Below are 17595 nucleotides of genomic sequence, written 5' to 3' on the forward strand. Positions count from 1 at the left end.
ATTACGAACTCGGCTACGTAGCTCCTCCCTTTTGGAACTCTCCGTCGTCCGGCCCCTAAAGACAATTTACTTATAAGCTCCGCCCTTCTAAGACCTAGCAACCTCTCTTCCCCAGACCCTCTCCTTCCTCCGGCCGGCCTAGAAGGCCCTTCCTCCGTGGGCCCGCCCCTTCCCTGACGCACGCGCTCGTCCGCGCCTTCGGCGTCCGCACCCTCTCCTCCTCTAGGCCCTCCGACCCCGCCCCCTTGCGAAGGCTCCCTTCTCGCCCCACCCCTTTTCGAACCCAGTCAGGCACCCAGCCCCTCCCATTTAGAACAGCAAACGTAGACCCTCGCCTCTTTAGAATCTTGAGAGCAGGCTCCGTCCTGGACCCCTTCTCCATATCCTCAGGGGCCAATGGCGCGGATGGGTGGGAAAGTAGGGGATCCTCTCTGGATCCTGAGAAAATGCGGGCTGGGGGGCTGTTCGCTAGAGCCACTGCCGGGCTCTAGGACCCAGCGGGCAAGTGCGCCTGCCTCGCGTTTACCCCTCCCCCAAGCCGCCCCCTCCCCCCCACCCATCTTCCAGGTTCCCCCTCCCTCCCCCTGCGCCCCGGCTCCCGGTGCCCGTCTCTAGCGCCGCCGGAGCCAGCGAGGGAGCCGGAGCGAACAGGAGGAAGAGGAGGAGGAGGAGGCCACGTCGCCACCGCTCGGAGCCCGGCCGGAGCCTCCCAGGCAGGTGCCGAGGGGGGCGAGGGGGCGGGGGCTGACAGACCGCCTGTCACGATGAGGGGGCGGCCAGGACCGCGTTGCGCCTCCTGCCCACCCGGGCGCCCCCCAGACCCTGGCTGGAAGGAAAAGGAGGTGGGGGCCCCTGAACTGCGCGGCAGCCATTTGGGGTATCGGTCACCATTTAGGGGGCCTGGACTTCCTCCGAGGACTCCCCATTCATAAAATTCCGTACTGGACCCTCACCATTGAGGAACTCAGGGGACCACTCCCCCCCCCGGGGAACAGCCGTGTGAGGAGCGTAGGGCATCCAGAAATCCCGGCGTCCCATCCCAGTAGGCCCTGGAGAGGACCCCTGCCCTCTCTCTGTTTCACCTGTTGTCGGGGGAGGCGGGCGGACAAAGGAAGCAGCGTCACGTGACTGCTCATTCACAAAATCCCATCCCATTGAGAAAAGGGGGCTGGGGGCGCTGCAGCCTCCCCCTCCCCTCCCGAAGGACTGGGGAAACCCGGCAGCCTGCTGGTAGGGGAAGGGGCTAGAGCTCGTTGCTGGGGTCCCTAAGGCCGGGGCTCCAATGTCCCTGCGCTAGGTGGTAGTGAGGGGTTGGACGCTGATCCCGATTATGGGCGGAGGGCTACGTCCCCTGAGCTGGGGGGCGGGGTAAGATGGTTCTGAAGGATGCTGGGGCGGGGAGGGAAAGGAGGAGGGATCAGTTCCTCCCCCAACCCCTCACCCTGCAATCTCTCCCCCTTGCCTTTCCTCGGCAGGGGCCTGAGGGAGCAGGCTTGATTTTTGTGAATGAAATGCTCTCTGGATGTCTCTCGATCGCCCGTTTCTGGCTTCCTCTGCCTCCATCTCCCTTTCGGCCTGTCTCTGGCCATTTCTGGTTCTCTCCCTGCTCCCTGCCCATCTCCCGTTGCTGGGTGACTCAGTGAGCTTTGCATCCGGTCTCATTCATAAATCCGGGAAGGGGTGGGGGGGGGGTGGTTGGGGAGGAAGACAGCCTGGGTTTCTCACCCAGCCAGTGGCCTGGGTGGCAGGGTGCGGAGGCAGTGTAGGGGGGACTGGAGCTGAGTTGATGGGCTCTAAGAAAATACATATGCGCAGGCACCCAGCTGTGAGGGGGACGATGGGTGGGGCTGTGGGTACGTGCTGAGGGAGGAGAAGGAGACAGGGTTGATAGGGGATGAGCAGGAGGAGGAAGGGAAGTGGAAGAGCGAAGCTCTGGGGGTGAGGATGGGGAAGATGGGGAAAGGGAGGCAAGGTGAGTATGGAGAAAAAAGGTAGATATGGAGAAGAAGGTAGGCATGGGAGAAAAGAGATGGCAAGAGGAAGAAAGAAGCCATGCTGGAAGAAGGTGGGCATAAGAGAGGTGACGGGTTTGGGCAGAAGGTGGGCATGGGGAAGGAGGTGGGTGTAGAAGGTAAGGGGAGTATGGGTGACTAAGGAAACAGTAGATCGGGCTGTGAGGGATGAAGAGGGGAGGTGAGGGTTGGGGAAACACTGACTAGGAGAGCAGGAATGACGCTTACTGACCATATTGTCCCTGTCCCCTACCTCCTCCAGGTACATGGTTCGGGTCCGAGCCGTGGTGATGGCCCGAGATGACTCCAGTGGGGGCTGGCTGCCTGTGGGGGGCGGGGGCCTCAGCCAGGTGAGCGTATGTCGGGTCCGAGGGGCCAGGCCCGAGGGGGGGGCCCGCCAGGGGCACTACGTCATCCACGGGGAGCGCCTCCGGGACCAGAAAGTGAGCCACCCTGGGGCGTGGGGGTGGGGTGGGGGTGTGGGGAAGTAGGGGGATGGGGCTGGGAATGCAGAGGTGAGGTCAGGTCATCTCCCAGCCGAAATCAAACCCGGGTGTGGGATGGAGCTGGAAGTGACTCTGTCCTCTGGATGAGAGTGGGGAGTTTGGGGACTATTGAGGGTGTCAGACAGGTCCTGTCCCCTGCCACTGCCCACTGGACGGCCACAGCAGCCTGCTCACTGGTCTCCTTGTCGTCCTGCTCCCTCCCCCAACCTCAGCCTGTTCCACTGGGGCTGGGCTAACACCTGACTCAGATCACATCCCTCCTCTGCTGGCTCAAAACCCTCCCCGTGGCTCCATCTTGCTCAGAGATCCTCACCACGGGAATTTTACACCACCTGCCCCTCTGCCCTAAGTATATGGAGGCCTTTGGTGGGGGGACCATCTGGAAGTGTCACATAGGGTTTACCATCCTGTTGTGGGTTCAGCAGGAATATTCTGGGCTGTCTGGCATGAAATGAAAGAGACTGTTGACGTTTCAGCTGGGGATGTAGTAGAAAGGTTTGGATTGTTTGAAAAGGCTTGGGGTAAGGGTTGCATTTCAGAGCAGGGGTTGGAAGGAATAGTGTAGGGGGATTTGAAATGGTGTGGAAAAAAATATGGTGATGTTGGGCAAGAAGATGGGAGAACATCTAGGGTGTTGACCAGCATCTGAGGGGAAATCTGTGGGATTTTGATAAAAAAAAAATTTGGGGGGTAGTATTTAGGGAGATTACTGGGGCATCAGAAGGGGATTAACATTTTGAGATGTTCAGTAAAGCTTGGGGAGTACAAGTGAGTCAGATGGGCGATACTGGCTATCAGAAAGAGGTTAACATTTTTTGAGGCATCCAATAAAATTTTCGATGCCTACTGAGATATCAGAGGGAGGGAGGTGTTAGGAAAACGTAGAGATCAAGGGTTTGGGGGAAAATTTTGGAGTATCAGAGGTGTGATGAATATCGGGGTGTGATCGGGGTTCAAGGGTGCACCTGGGATAGGGAAATGAGATGTGTGAGGTGCTCTGGCAGGAAGGGAATGTCTGACCTGGACCCTTCCTGCCTGCCCCCACTTCAGATCACCTTGGAGTGTACCCTGAGGCCAGGCTTGGTTTACAACAAGGTGAACCCCATCTTCCATCACTGGAGCCTGGGTGACTGCAAGTTCGGGCTGACGTTTCAGAGCCCGGCCGAGGCAGATGAGTTTCAGAAGAGCCTGCTGGCAGCGCTGGCTGCTCTGGGTCGAGGTGAGTGGTGCAGGTGGTGGGGGCTGGAGCCTGGGCTGGTTTGGGTGGGGGGTGGGAGAAGCTTGGCCCCAAGAACTCACTGCTCTACCTTTCTCCCTACCCCAGGCTCGCTCACCCCCTCCTCCTCCTCCTCTTCCTCCTCCCCTTCCCAGGACACTGCAGAGACCCCCTGCCCTCTGACGGTGAGTCTCCTGGGTGCAACGCTGCCGGGAGGGCAAGGGGCTATTTCTATTCTGCAAACATTCTTGAGCACCTACTGTGTATCTACTTTGTATCATGTGCTGGGGATACAAATTTGGGCCAAAAATGATTAGTGTCAATTTCAATCCCAGTGATTTTAGTTTTTCTGTTCTATTATGATTTACCCATTCATCCAAGGGTATTTATTGAACACCTTCCATAAGAAGTGTTTTAAGCACTGGGGATACATCAGTGAATAGAATAAAGTCTCTTTCCTCGTGGAGCTTCTATTCTAGTGTGGAAAGGCAGAAAATTTTTTTAAGGTACACTATAAAAATGAATAAATATTAAAAGTAAATAGATGAACAAATCAATGGGAAATCCAACCTTCTAGTTGCTCAAGGTACAAACCTTGGAGCCATCCTTGACTCCTTTCCTTTTTTAATGCCCCCTCATCTAGTCTGTCAGCACATATTGGCTCCACTTTCTTTTTTCCACTTTCTTTTTTAAAAAAGTTGGCATCACCTCACAGCACACAGGATCTTAGTTCCCCAATCAGGGATGGAACTTGGGCCCGTCAGTGAAAACACCAAGTCCTAACTACTGGGACCTCCAGGGAATTCTCTGGCTCTACTTTCAAAATGATCAGACTGTGCTTCCAACCTGGTGACTATTCAAGCTCATCTCCCAACTGGACTGTCTCATCAGCTGCTCATCATCAACTGCCCCCCTCCTCCATCTCCTTTCCTCCCACACAGCCAGAGGGACCCTACTGACATCTAAGTCTGATCATGGATATCCTCCACTTAGAATCCTACCGGGGCTCCATCTCACTCCTGGTAAAGGACAAAGTCCTCACAGAGGCACATAAGACCCCACACCAACTGGCCCCCTATTACTCTCCCTCATGCTCACTAGGCTCCAGCCACATTGGCCTCCTCACTGTTAAGTCAAAAGGGAAGACAGACTCCTGTCTCAGGGATTTTGCACTGGCTGGTCCTCTTGTCTTGGAACATTCCCAAATTTCCACATGGCTTATTCTCTTATTTCCTTCAGGGCTTTACACACGTAGTCTCCTCCTCAGTGAGGGCCCTCCCTGTTGTTATTCAGACGCTAAGTTGCATCTGACTCTTTTCGAACCTGTGGACTGTAGCCCACCAAGTTCTTCTGTCCATGACATTTCCAGGCAAGAATAATGGAGTGGGTTGCCATTTCCTACTCCAGGGGATCTTCCCAACCCAGGGATCAAACCCAGTCTCCTGCATTGGCAGGTGCCTTCTTTACCACTGAGCCATCAGGGAAGCCCTGAGGCCCTCCCTGAGTAACCTGTGTAAAACTGCAGTCTCCTAATGCTCCTTATCTTGTTCTTTCCCCCAGCGTCTAAGATAGTTTTATTTCCTCTCCCAATAGACAATTTTCTTATCTATGACTTTACTATCCATCTCCCATGCTAGAATGTCTGCTCCAGGAGGGCAAGGATCTTTTGTTGCTTTCTTGCTGCATCTTCAATGCTTAAAACAGTGCCTGGTAGACAGTAAGTGTTCAGTAAATATGTGTTGAATAAATTGATTGAATGAATAAATGCACATAATGTCGGATTCGATTTGGCCCTTGCTGGGAACAATGGGAATGTCTCAAGAACACATGGAGGAACAAACCTGGTTCCCTGGGCAGAAAGGGGGGCTTCCCAGTATAATAGGAGATGTAGAGGGGTCTACAAAAGTCACACAGACAGATCCCATTTATTGAGTGCTTTCTCAGGAAAGATGCTGTGCTTTCTGTGCTCCATCTCATATCCTCCCAATGGCCTTTGCGAGCCTGGCAAGTCACGGGTGCTCAATGAATGTTTATTGAGGATAGTAATCTGTTGAGGTAGGAATGATTCCCAAGTCACAGAAAGGAATGGAGTGTCTGAGAAGTGATGTTTCAGCTTGTAAAGGACAGAGCTTGGTTTGGACAGGAAGGAACACATTCTAGGTGGGTGGAACTACCCCACTAAAGGTGTGGTGGTAGGCAGGAGGCAGGAAGGCAGCTGATGGCCAAGGGACAGGGGTTCTGGGAAGGGAGGATGATTTGATGTTCTGTAGGTTGGTGAGCTGAGCAGATAAGAAGAGGGAGTACAATAATCATAACCATTTCCTGCTCTTCCTGTACTTCAGGCATGTTTATGCCCTTTACAGTGGGTCCTAACCACATCCTTATGAATAGACAATATTATGATCCCCATTTTACAGAGGAGGAAACTGAGGCTCAAAGAGCTGAGCTCACTTGCCGGAGGTCACCCAAGCAGTCAGTGGCATTGCTGGGGCTTGAACCCAGGCCTGTCTGGCCGCAGAGCCCTCGCTCGCAATGGGAGGGGGTCTATATAAGGGCATCGGCTGTGCCAGAGGTCCCGGCTCTGAGGCCGCCAATCTCCCCCAGTCCCACGTGGACAGCGACTCCTCCTCCAGTCACAGCCACCAGGAGACGCCTCCCAGCGCAGCGGCGGCCCCCATCGTCACGGTGGAGTCAGCTTCCGGCTTCGGGCCGGCCACGCCCCCCCAGCGCCGCCGCTCATCAGCTCAGGTGGGGCTCCCGGGAAAAGGGGGCAGGGCGCCGGGGTCCCGAAGTGGGCGGGAGCTGAGGCCGCAGAGGGGCAAGAAATCACAGATTCTAAGGGATGGCTGACATGTCTTGTGGCGAGGGAGCTTAGGCCTGGGAAGCTTAGTTCCTGGGAAGATTGGGTGAGGGCTTCCCGCGCGTCTCCTGCGCTCTTGGAGACTGGAACGCTCTGAATTCCAGAGGGGTTTAGGGGACTACTTGGACAATGAATATATATTAGGGAGTTGGTGGTACTCATGGAAGGAGTTCTTTAGTACTTAACTCACAAGGAGTGAGACTCAATATCCAAGGGAGTAAAAGGGACCTGGTGACCAGACTCCTGCAGGAGAAGGAGAAGATGGCGGGAGTCCAGGACTCTTGAATCTGAGAAGGGCTGGGTACAGGAATCCTGGATCTTGAGAGAGTACAGGACTGAGAGCCTGGCCCACTGAGTCCTTAAAGTTTGGGCTTGTGCCTGGAGTCTTCTGTCTGTCCCTGGGAGTGGAATGGGCTGAGGACTTAGAAGTTCGGGACCCCAGGCAATCAGGATCCCAGTACAGGATGCTAAGATAAATGAGGCCTGTGGCTGGGTCTTTGGATTCTCATGTCTTCTAAGGCCGGGATGGATTGTGGTGGCATGTGGAGGATCACAGAGCCCGTTAACCTGTTCTCCTGTATCTTGGTCCCGCAGAGCTACCCTCCGCTCCTACCGTTCACGGGGATTCCGGAGCCTTCAGAGCCCCTGGCTGGGGCAGGGGGCCCGGGCTGGGGCGGCCGCGGCTATGAGGATTACCGGCGCGCGGGGCCGCCCGCGCCCCTCGCCCTGTCCACCTGCGTCGTGCGCTTCGCCAAGACTGGCGCTTTGAGGGGCGCAGCCCTGGGGCCCCCCGCAGTCCTACCCGCCCCTCTCACCGAGGCTGCTCCTCCAGCACCCCCGGCTCGCCCACCCCCAGGCCCTGGCCCAGCCCCTGCGCCAGCCAAGGCCTCCCCAGAGGCGGAGGAGGCGGCGCGCTGCGTGCACTGCCGCGCGCTCTTCCGCCGTCGCGCTGATGGTCGTGGCGGCCGCTGCGCCGAGGCCCCGGACCCGGGTCGCCTGCTTGTGCGCCGTCTCAGCTGCCTGTGGTGCGCTGAGAGTTTGCTCTACCACTGCCTGTCGGATGCCGAGGGCGACTTCTCGGACCCATGCGCCTGCGAGCCGGGCCACCCGCGCCCCGCCGCGCGCTGGGCCGCGCTGGCTGCGCTCTCGCTCGCGGTGCCCTGCCTCTGCTGCTACGCGCCGCTGCGTGCATGCCACTGGGTCGCGGCGCGATGCGGCTGCGCCGGCTGTGGAGGTCGCCATGAAGAGGCTGCGCGGTGAGAACGGCCTGATGGGTCCGGTAGCCGGACCGAGGACCCCAAATTGAGGGTCCAGGACCCCGGACTCCGTTCGGACCCCAAACCCAAACCTAGGCACACCCGGAACTTGGAGCTTGAGTTTGGATTGAGAGACCCCAGACCTGGAACCTGGACCCCAAATGTAGGACTGAGAGACCCCAGAACCAGCTTCATTGGGATGTCTGTCCAAGAGGTTCCAGGCACCCTGAGTTCTGGCTTCCCGCTCTCAACCCCCACCCCGACCTAGACTAAGGAGATTCCAGGGATCCCCCGACTCTTCACCCCAGGCAGGCAGGGAGCACACAGATCCCTGAGAACCCGGCTCATCCTGACTCCCTGTTCAAATTACCAACCTAGACCCCCGTCATGCCTGGCACCATGAACCCCATCAGATTACAGCCCAATAATTAAGAGTGGCCAGAACCTGACCCTACCTGTATACAGTTACTCCCAGATCTTAAATCATAGGACCTGGAATCACCCCCCCCCCCCCCAATGATTCTTGAATGCACCTAAAACCTGGGGTACCTGTATCTAAGATGTTCTTGTAGCCCCAGGACTTCTTAGACACCAAATCCTCTTAAGATGCCCTGAGTCCTTGGATGTGCTCAAACGGCTGTTCTCTCACCCAAATGACTTGGGAGATCCACCTCAGAGCCCTCCTTCCCACATGCACATGGCCCAAGATCCAGAAGTCAGACTCCGAGATGCTCTGTGAGCCAAGGATCAAAGACCTCTGTAGACCCACCCATCCCAAGCTGGTGTTCCCAGGAATTTTCAATTCCATATATAGAACTCTGAAGTCCTATATATATAGGACTGATCTAGGACTGAAGGCCACCAGTACCTCAGGGTCTAAGACATGGGTCCCAGCCCCTCAGATACCCTACTTCCAAACTTCCTTGGACTTGGATTTCAAGCCCCAGATCATCCTGGAATCTTCAGCTTCTTTGTACCCACATATTCCTAGTCCCCAAAAGGCTAGGAGCCCAGTTCCCAGAAGATGGGACATTCATGGCAACTCAGACCTCTGACCCCTTGCCCCTGAGCGGCCCCAGAGTGCTTTAAGAGCACTCCATCAAGACCCTAAGGTGCCATTGACCCTCCAAATTCAGAACTCAAGCCTACACAGTATTGGGGTTGTCCCTGACCCAAGACCTTGGTCCCTCCATGCCAGAGACAAATCTGAGGTGCCCTGGGACTTTCACACCTTCAGATCCCAGATTTTTTTGGATTCCAACCTCTCTAGCCTGATAATTCCCAGGCCCAGCTTGTGCATCTCCTGAGACCTGCTGCCCGTTGAATCCTGCTGTCCACAGGCCCCTGAAACTCCAAGGTCCCACACTCTCAGAATTCTAAGTCCTAAGAGCCCCGGCCCAAGCTCTCAGTATCATACCGAACTACCCCTTTACCCTAAAGGGAAAAAAAAAAAAAAACATTTTGAGCTAATGTTACTGGATTCCAGGACCACCCAAGAGCTTCCCTGCTCCCATATCTAGGAACTAGCATTGCCATAGATGAGTGTGCAGGCTGTTCACTAAACAAAGGCTCACAGCCAAGGCTGTGAGCGGGGCTGGCCATGCTGTGCCTTCAGAGGAAGGTGTGCATTTGTGTAAGTTGCACAAAGGCAACTAGATATGGCTCTATTGGCACAAATGCCCATGGTTGCACACTCACACCTATACACACCCACACCCACACAATTCCCAGCCTTGCAGACTCTCTCCCAAGCCGAACCTTGAGTCCTAGCCTTAGTCCAAGCCTTTCATGTTCTGCCCCTCTGTTAACCCCTTCACGTCCATCTCAGAGTTGGGGGTTGTTTCGGAAAGTTTGAAAGCCTGGTTCATGGCCTTCTGAGACTCCTCTTCTGGGAAAAGGGGATTCCAAGATCGCTTTCTCTTCAATGGAATGGGACTTCTAGTGTACCACGGATCTGACAGCCTGCATGGGGGAGATCACGGTCTTGGAGCAACACAGTCTCAATGTTGTATGGGCTTGGGACCTAAATCTGGTCCTAGGTATCTTGAAGTGTGCCCTTACCTTTCCTCATTACCCAGACCTGGATGGCCTTGTGGGGGTTCAAGGGATAGGTCAAGGGGGCCAGAGGGATGGATCCTCCTGTCACTTCCTTTAAATTATTAACTATTTATTACATCCGGAACCTGTGAGATTCAGCTCTCTCAACCAGACCCTGGGATGGGTGAGAGAAAAGAGGGGTGTCCCTCCCATCCCCACTCTGCCCAGCTCTCATCAGTGTCAGACCCACCAGAGCTGAGGGCGGAGGGACGAGGGGCTGGGGCAGCCTGGGTCCCCATCCCCCTCTCTGTGCCTCGGTCTCCTCCCTTCCGTGGTGGGCGGGGGGAAGCTCCATTCTTAACCTACCTCGTTTTGGGGAGGGGTGGGACGGGGGACCAGAGTGCTGTAAGGTGCTGTGGGATCTGTGGATGAAGTGGTGGGGGCTGGGGGAAGGTTCCCTGGCTCCCACCTCCCAGCACCGCCTCTCCCAGGTCTCCCAGTCCTGCTCCCTGCTAATACCCACCTCTGATCCATGATTACTCTTCATCACCCCTAAATCAGGGGTGCATGGAGGGATGACCCTGGGAGCCAGGAAGACCTCAAACCCTGGAGCCCCCAGGCCCAATTTCCCAGCTGCTTGCCCCTCAGATTGGATGCTCGGCCCCCAGGCTTAGGGGAGGCACCTCGACATTTATCTTCCTGATCTTGATTCTAAGCCAGTCTGTGACCTCAATATTGTTATCAGTGCAGGCTGAAGTAGTGGGGGAGGATGGGGGCCGAAGACCAGCCTTGTCATTGGGGGAGGGGGCATGAGATATCGGCTCCAAGAAATGTCTGTGACAAAGTCTCAGCCTGTGTTGTTTATTTGCATTGATGCACCCCATCCGCTCACCTTCCTGAGTCACCAGACCAGACCAATCTTCCTTTCCCCTTCTCATCCTTTAGTCCCAAGCAGACCCTCTGGCTGAATTTTATACATCCAATCACTCCACAAGTACATTTACTGAACACCTGTTGTACACCAAGCCCTGTTCTAGGTGCTGGGGATAAAACAGTGAACAGAAAATTTCTTCCCCACAAGGAACTTGTGAACTTTATAGTGAAGGAGACAACATGTGAAGGAGATAGCATGTTAGTGAAGGAGATAAGATATAATGAAGGAGATAACATATTAGAAATGATATATGCGTACATGCTGAGTTACTTCAGTCGTGTCCAACTCTTTGACTCTCTGCAACCCTATGGACTATAGACCATCAGGCTCCTCTGTCCATGGAATTCTCCAGGCAAGAATACTGGAGTGGGTTGCCATGATCTTCTCCAGGGGATCTTCCCAACCCAGGGATCGAACCCGTGTTTCTTATGTCTCCTGCATAGGCAGGTGGGTTCTTTACCACTAAGAAATGATATATCCTATAAAGAAAAAATAAGGTGAAGATGGGGGATACAGACAGTTATTGCCTTGGTGGTCAGGGAGGCTCCATGGAGGAGGCTGGCATTTAAATAGCCCTGAAGGTGAGGGAGTCCTGGGGATGTTTGTAGGAAGAGCATTCCAGGTAAAAAGGACAGTCGTGCAAGGCCCTGAGGGAGGAGCATGTCTGGTAAATCTGAGGGATGTCAAGGGAGCTGGAGAGGGGGAGGAGCAAGAGCAGGAGGGTGCTTAGGAGATAGAAAGGTGAAAGAAGGGGTAAAGGTGACAGGGAAGATCTCTGGGACCTTGCAAGCCATTGCATGGACTTTGCTGTTCACCCTGAGTGACATGAAGCTACAGGAAGTCTCCAAGCATGGCAGCTTGGAGCTTCTATGTCACAGCAGATGTGACCTGACTCAGTTATTCACAGGTTCCCTTTGGCTGCCTGTGGGGACAGATCCTGGTGGGCTGGTGGAGGCAGCGGGGGGGAGGCTTGGAGACAGGGAGGAGGCTGCTAGAATGGTCCAGGGGAGACAGTGGTGCACAGGACCAGGGTGAGAGGAGCAGAGGCCAGGAGAAGTGGGCAAGATAATGGTCGAGTTCAATTTAGGTATGAAAGTGAAAGTCTCAGCTGCTTAGTTGTAAAGTCATTATCCCGCCTTCTTTATCCTAAGAGGTGGTGATGGTTTAGTCACTGAGTCGTGTCTAACTCTTTGTGACCCAATGGACTGTAGCCCACCAGGTTCCTCTGTCCATGGGATTTCCCAGGCAAGAATACTGAAGTGGGTTGCCATTCCCTTCTCCAGGGGATCTTCCTGACCCAGGGATCAAACCCAGGTCTCCCAAATTGCAGGCAGATTCTTTACCGTCTAAAGCACCAGGGAAGCTCAATTTAAATAAGGAGTACACCATAAAGAGTCAAGGTTATGACTCCATGGCTTTGGTCTGAACAATTTTTAATATTAAGATCAATAACTGCTGCCCCTCCCCTCACCCAGTACCCAGCCATGGAGTAGACAGGACTATGGAGGAACCAGATTAAGGGTAGACTTCCCCCTAAGAATCAGGTTCTGGCTCTTTTTCTCCTCCGAGTCTCTACTTCCAGTCTATTCTCACTCCCAGTAGAACTATCTAGAAACTACTGGAGATCAGGAGAGAGTTGGGAAGAGGGTAAACCTGGAAAAATAATATGAACAACAGCTACAAAAGCAAGAGCAGTAATAACTAGTAACACTTTAAGTGGTTAAAAGCATGGACTTTGGAATCATCTGAATTTGAGTCCTGGCACCACTATGCAACTCACTCTGTGATTCATCCTTTCTGCACCTCAGTTTTCTCTTCCATAAAATGGAGATAAAATACCTAGCCTAGTACCACATACGCAATGCACTAGGTGGCATACGATATCTTAGTTCCCAAATTAGAGATTAGACAAGTGTTCCCTCCAGTAGAAGGACGGAGGCTTAACCACTGGACAGCCAGGGAAGTCTCTGTTAGTCATTTTTAATTGAGTACCCCTTAGATGTTTGCTAAGCACTTACATACAGGACAAATCCTCACAAACAACTGTAAGAGATAAGCGTTATTACACTTATTACACAGATGTCAAGCAACTTAGCAGGAACACAACGATGGTGAATGGTGGAATCAAATACCTAACCTTTGCCTGCGGACCAAATTGCACTGGTAGAGTGCAGTCTCTTAATCACCATGGTATATTGCCCTTGCTCCCTCTCTGAAAGGCTTAGGGAGGCAGAGGGGTGAAGGTGCAACGGGCGGCACTGTGATCGATGAAGACTAACTCGGCTGTGTGTGTGCGTAACTCGGATTCCTGGTCCCTGACAGAATTCCAGCTCTAAATAGGAAAAGAGGAAATGGGTTTCTGGACTTAGAGCGGAGTTGGGAGAACAATATTTGGTATGGGATGCTTTAAGAGCAGAGGGCATTTGGGGGAGTCGGAGGAAAAGCTGCTTCTATGTCGCAGCACGAGCGACACCGCTGGTCTGTCGCGACAGCCGGGATCCAAAACGCCTGCCCTGGATTTTTACAAAGCCAGGTGGGTTTTCCAGCACCCTGACTGGTTACCCGAAAGGACGCGCTCTAGTATTCGGCTAAGGCGGCGAACCTGAGGGCGGGTTCTACCTCCTTCTACACCAAATTGGAATGACGAAGGCCCTTAGCGAGAAGAGGCTGATTGGTCAGTTATAGGGGCCGCGCGCACGCCGCTCCTGGGGCGGAGCCTCCTACCGACCGGCAGGGGGCGCGCGCCTGAAGAAGAGGCGACACTCGCATGGAGGGGGCGGAGGCCGAGGAGCAGGAGTGGGCCGCAGTGGCCCAGGACCTGCTGGCCCTGGGGTAAGGGGAGCCGGGTGTGGCTGGGGGTGCAGGAAGGGGCAGGTCTTCCCTCAGAAATTCCTATTAACCTCTCCCACCCGCTCCCGTTCTCTCGAACCGCGCCGCAGGTATGAGGGTTGCCCGGGGGCAGCGTCGCCGGGCACCTCGTGCCCGGACTTCAGGGCGCTGTGCGCGCGGCTGGCGGCGGAGCTGGCGACTCTGGGTGCCCTGGAGCGGGAGCGAGAGGAGGGCACGCAGGCGTTGAGCGCCGGCGACGGTACGCATGGAGGGAGGTCGGGAGGTTTGGAGCCTTGGGTGCCGCCGCCACGCCCTGACCATCTCCCGCCTCCAGTAGGTCCCGGCGCTGAGGAGGAATTCCTGCGGCAGTTGGCCGGCCTGTTGCGGGAGTTGCACTGTCCGGACCGCGAGCTCTGCGGCGGGGACTGCGCGGCCTCACTGCGGGAGCCCGACGCGCGCCTGCGCTTGCTGCGTGAGCTGGAGGGGGGGCCGGCCGGGATGCGGAAGTGGGCGAGGCTACAGTCTCGAGGGGGGCAGGCTCCGTACTTTGAGGTGGAGCCAGGATTCCCCCGCCTCCAGGGGGCGTGGTCATAACTTTGAGGCGTTCAAGGCGGGCGGGAGGCGGGTGGAGTAGAACACTGGGGCGGGGTAAGGGCTCTGAGGTGGGCGGGGTTAGGATTCTGATGGAGGTTCTTGAAGCTCAGGTAGATCGAGTAACACGGAGTCAGACAGGGTGGTTCCGAAGTGAGCAGGGTTTGAATTCTGCAGCTGCTGCTGCTGCTAAGTCGCTTCAGTCGTGTCCGACTCTGTGCGACCCCACTGAATTCTGCAGGAGCTAGGTCTCGAAGTGGGTGGAGCTTACCCTGGTGGTGGAGTCAGGGCTCTAGGTGGGTGGAACTAGGAGGCGGGAAGTTTCGAAGCCGCTTGAACTTTTCGACCCCGGTAGCGGGGGTGGCGGCCCTCCTTGATTGTACTGCTCCTTTTCCCTACTTTTAGGCTTTCTCTGCTCCGAGGTCCAGGCCGCCCGCCTCCTCCGCCTGCGCTCCCGTCTGGATCCCAACCCCGAGCCATCCTGTGGGGAGGGGGCAGAGGAGGCATCTGGCATGGTCCAGGAACTGATCCTTACTCTCCAAGCCCTGGGGCTGCCCAGACCCACGCGGGGGACCCCAGCCTGTCAGCTGCTTCGGGACTTGGATGCCAAGGTAGCCAGAGTCCCCTCCACACCAGGGCCACCCCACCTTCCTCGTAGGGGGAGAGCCCCCTCTCCAAAAGAGGCTCCAGGAGGAGTGCCACCGCCTCTGATGTTTTTCATCAGCAGAATTGTAACTGCCATTCTTGGTTCTATGGCCGGGGTCCTCAGGGTCATAGGGAACTGGGGTTCACGGAGGAGTCGATCCGATTTCAGCGAAGTTAACTCTAGCTTCCTCCTTCTCCCATCAGATCTCCGAGCTGCTGCCTTCCCTGCCCCCAGAGTCCCTGCAGCCCCTCCTCAACCACCCACTGGACGCACCCAGATGGGTAAGGTTGTGTATGGCTGTAAGTGAACAGTGTTCTCATCCAGAGATGGGAGTGAGGGCGACCCCTGGCTTGACTGAGACCTTTTCCCCCAGGAAGCGTTGGCGTCTCTGTCCCAAAGCCTGCGGGATCAGTATGGCTGCCGCCGCTGCCTCCTTCTTAAGCGCCTTGACCTCACCACATCTGCTTTCCACTGGAGTGATCGGGCTGAGGTGTGGGCAGAAGATCTAGGCGGGAGCAGTTGTGGGAGCTGCGGCTGCAGCGGGGAGGAAGGGAGGGCCAGGAATAGGACCCTCTTGCTGATTCTGAGACCTAGGTCATTTTAGAATCCTGTGAGGTTGGGCATGTGGAATCTCTGGGCATTCTAGGATTTCCTGGTCTGAGCAGGAAGAGTATTTAGAGCAATACTCCTTATTAAAAGATGTGAGGGCCCTCCCTGGCAGCCCAGTGGTTAAGATTCTATGCTTCCCTTGCAGAGGGCAGGGGTTTAATCCCTGGTTGGGGAGCTAGAATCCCTTGTGCTGCATGCTGCATGGCATGCCTCCTCCCCCCAAAAAAATACATAAAAGATGTGGGAAGCACACAACATTGTAAGTCAACTATACTTTGATAAACAAAAATCATAATGAAATATTAAAGAAAAAAAGATGTGGGCCTGAGTAGGGAAGAGAGATGCTTTCAAGATTACAGGTCCCATCTGATGAGGGCTCATGGGCATGTTTTCCCACTACCTTGTAGGCCCAAGGAGAGGCCATGAAGGCAGTGCTGATCCCAATTCGAGAGGCTCTGACCTCAGAATCAGATGTCTCCATCGCACACGTCCTGGCTGCCCGAGCCGATCTGTCTCGCCTTGTCCCAGCCACTAGCAAGACTGCCCGCCAAGGGACTTGCTGTGCTATCAACAAGGTGAGCACCTGGGGATGGGGAAGGGTGCTAAAACACCCTTGGCCTTCAAACTGGCCTTTCAGCCGCCTCTGCCCTGGACAAGCTTGTCCTCTCCTGCCTGGGCTGCTGCTCTGGCCTTCTCCTTAGGTTCCTGGCCTCTGGACTCACCACCTCTATCCTTCCCTCTCCACATGGCATTTAGAAGGAAATTTCCAACTCAAAAATCTGACCATGTCCTTCCCCAGCTCAAAACCCTTCTATGGCTCCCCAGTGCCTTCAAAACAAAGTCCATCTGTTTACTGAGTCCTTGCCCACCTCTCCTGCTTTGGCTTAAAATCCTCCTCTATCACCGCAGTCTGTTGTTTTGGGTTTTAACCATTTTTAAAAGCAAAACTACCCTCTGTTCAAATGATTAGTCTCAAATTTAGCCTCATACATCTCTGTTTAAACAGTCTTATATGACCTGGGCTTCCTAGCTGGCGCTAGTGGTAAAGAACCTGCCTGCCAATGCAGGAGACATAAGAGACACAGGTTCAGTTCCTGGGTCAGGAAGATCTCCTGGAGGAGGGCATGGCAACCCACTCCAGTATTCTTGCCTGGAGAATTCCATGGATAGAGGAGCCTGGCGGGCTACAGTCCACGGGGTCACAGAATCGGACCTGACTGAAACGACTGAGCACACATATGATTCTTAGGGCATAAAATCTAGCACAGCAAAAAGTGAAGCAAAATTTTAAGTGAGGGAAAAAACCCAAAACACTGATTTGCTGGAAATGTTATACAAAGCCCAACTATGAAACAGACAAAAGGCAGAGTGCCCTCATTCACATTGCTGGGGATGTGGACCTCTATCATCACCCTCCCCTGTATTCCCCTTTTGCTGAGGCCCCTTGATGGAAAGCTCCAGGACTGTTTCTCCCACCATGCAGTCCCCACCACTGTACCACGCAGCATGCAGGATCTTGGTTCTCCGACCAGGGGTTGAACTTGTGCCCCCTTCATTGGGAGTGTGGAGTCTTAACTGCTGGACTACCAGGGAAGTCCCAAAATCTGCCCTTCCCTTCCTGTTCTCTTGGGTCTCTGGTCCCCTTGTCCAAGATATTTTTCTTCTCTCAAACTCAAGTCTAATCATCTCTCAGGTGCTTATGGGCAGCGTTCCAGACCGGGGGGGCCGCCCAAATGAGCTGGAGGCTCCCATGCCCAGCTGGCAGAGCAGAAGAGAGGACGGAGGTGGGCGGAAGGGAGGCCGCCAGTGCTGGGGCCGGAAGAAGAAGAAGAAGTAAAGGGGGACTGATGATTGCGGGGAGGGTTCCTTCATGCGATGCTAATCCCTGAGGAGTCACTCTGAGGGTTTCTCTTGGCACCTGGCATCCCAGCCCCATATCCCCTGTTCCTGAGGCCCCAAAGTCCTCCCCGCATCTGCCATTCAACACCAAGGACCGTGTTCTCTGGAAAATAAATGTGATTTATTACAGCCCTAGGACCTGTCTCTGTGGGGGCCAGGTCAGGGGTGCTCAGGTTTGAGGTGAGATTGGAGGTCTCTGT

At 54.9% G+C, this 17595-nt stretch overlaps 2 protein-coding genes across 5 annotated transcripts; both read left to right on the forward strand.

The window, feature by feature from the left end:
* The first annotated feature begins 2278 nt into the window (after positions 1-2278).
* Positions 2279-9285, forward strand: SPRED3 (sprouty related EVH1 domain containing 3). 2 transcript variants are annotated; one of them, XM_055554329.1, is made up of 5 exons: positions 2279-2455; positions 3569-3737; positions 3843-3919; positions 6339-6482; positions 7189-9285. In XM_055554329.1, the coding sequence occupies exons 1-5, from the start codon at positions 2279-2281 to the stop codon at positions 7852-7854; spliced, it is 1233 nt and encodes a 410-aa protein (XP_055410304.1). In that variant the 3' UTR covers positions 7855-9285. The 2 variants fall into 2 exon arrangements, with proteins under 2 accessions (XP_055410304.1, XP_055410305.1); XM_055554330.1 differs by lacking the exon at positions 6339-6482.
* Positions 9286-13323: 4038 nt separating this feature from the next.
* On the forward strand, positions 13324-17524 carry FAM98C (family with sequence similarity 98 member C). 3 transcript variants are annotated; one of them, XM_055554331.1, is made up of 8 exons: positions 13400-13653; positions 13761-13909; positions 13985-14122; positions 14647-14852; positions 15091-15168; positions 15261-15377; positions 15904-16071; positions 17190-17524. In XM_055554331.1, the coding sequence occupies exons 1-8, from the start codon at positions 13589-13591 to the stop codon at positions 17331-17333; spliced, it is 1065 nt and encodes a 354-aa protein (XP_055410306.1). In that variant the 5' UTR covers positions 13400-13588; the 3' UTR covers positions 17334-17524. The 3 variants fall into 3 exon arrangements, with proteins under 3 accessions (XP_055410308.1, XP_055410306.1, XP_055410307.1); XM_055554332.1 differs by having other exon boundaries at positions 13408-13653; positions 13988-14122; XM_055554333.1 differs by lacking the exon at positions 15261-15377 and having other exon boundaries at positions 13324-13653.
* The last annotated feature ends 71 nt before the right edge of the window (positions 17525-17595 follow it).

The sequence above is a fragment of the Bubalus kerabau genome, chromosome 17 (genome assembly GCF_029407905.1).
Source record: "Bubalus kerabau isolate K-KA32 ecotype Philippines breed swamp buffalo chromosome 17, PCC_UOA_SB_1v2, whole genome shotgun sequence".
In the NCBI taxonomy this organism is placed as follows: domain Eukaryota; kingdom Metazoa; phylum Chordata; class Mammalia; order Artiodactyla; family Bovidae; genus Bubalus; species Bubalus kerabau.

What these genes read in the sequence shown, in the direction of transcription:
- SPRED3 (XM_055554329.1), top strand. Translation starts at nt 2,279, where the DNA reads ATGGTTCGGGTCCGAGCCGTGGTGATGGCCCGAGATGACTCCAGTGGG. An exon ending in AGACCCCCTGCCCTCTGACG is followed by an intron (nt 3,920 to 6,338) that starts GTGAGTCTCCTG and finishes AATCTCCCCCAG; the next exon opens with TCCCACGTGGACAGCGACTC. An exon ending in GCCGCCGCTCATCAGCTCAG is followed by an intron (nt 6,483 to 7,188) that starts GTGGGGCTCCCG and finishes TTGGTCCCGCAG; the next exon opens with AGCTACCCTCCGCTCCTACC.
- FAM98C (XM_055554331.1), top strand. Translation starts at nt 13,589, where the DNA reads ATGGAGGGGGCGGAGGCCGAGGAGCAGGAGTGGGCCGCAGTGGCCCAG. An exon ending in CGCGCGCCTGCGCTTGCTGC is followed by an intron (nt 14,123 to 14,646) that starts GTGAGCTGGAGG and finishes CCCTACTTTTAG; the next exon opens with GCTTTCTCTGCTCCGAGGTC. An exon ending in ACTGGAGTGATCGGGCTGAG is followed by an intron (nt 15,378 to 15,903) that starts GTGTGGGCAGAA and finishes ACTACCTTGTAG; the next exon opens with GCCCAAGGAGAGGCCATGAA.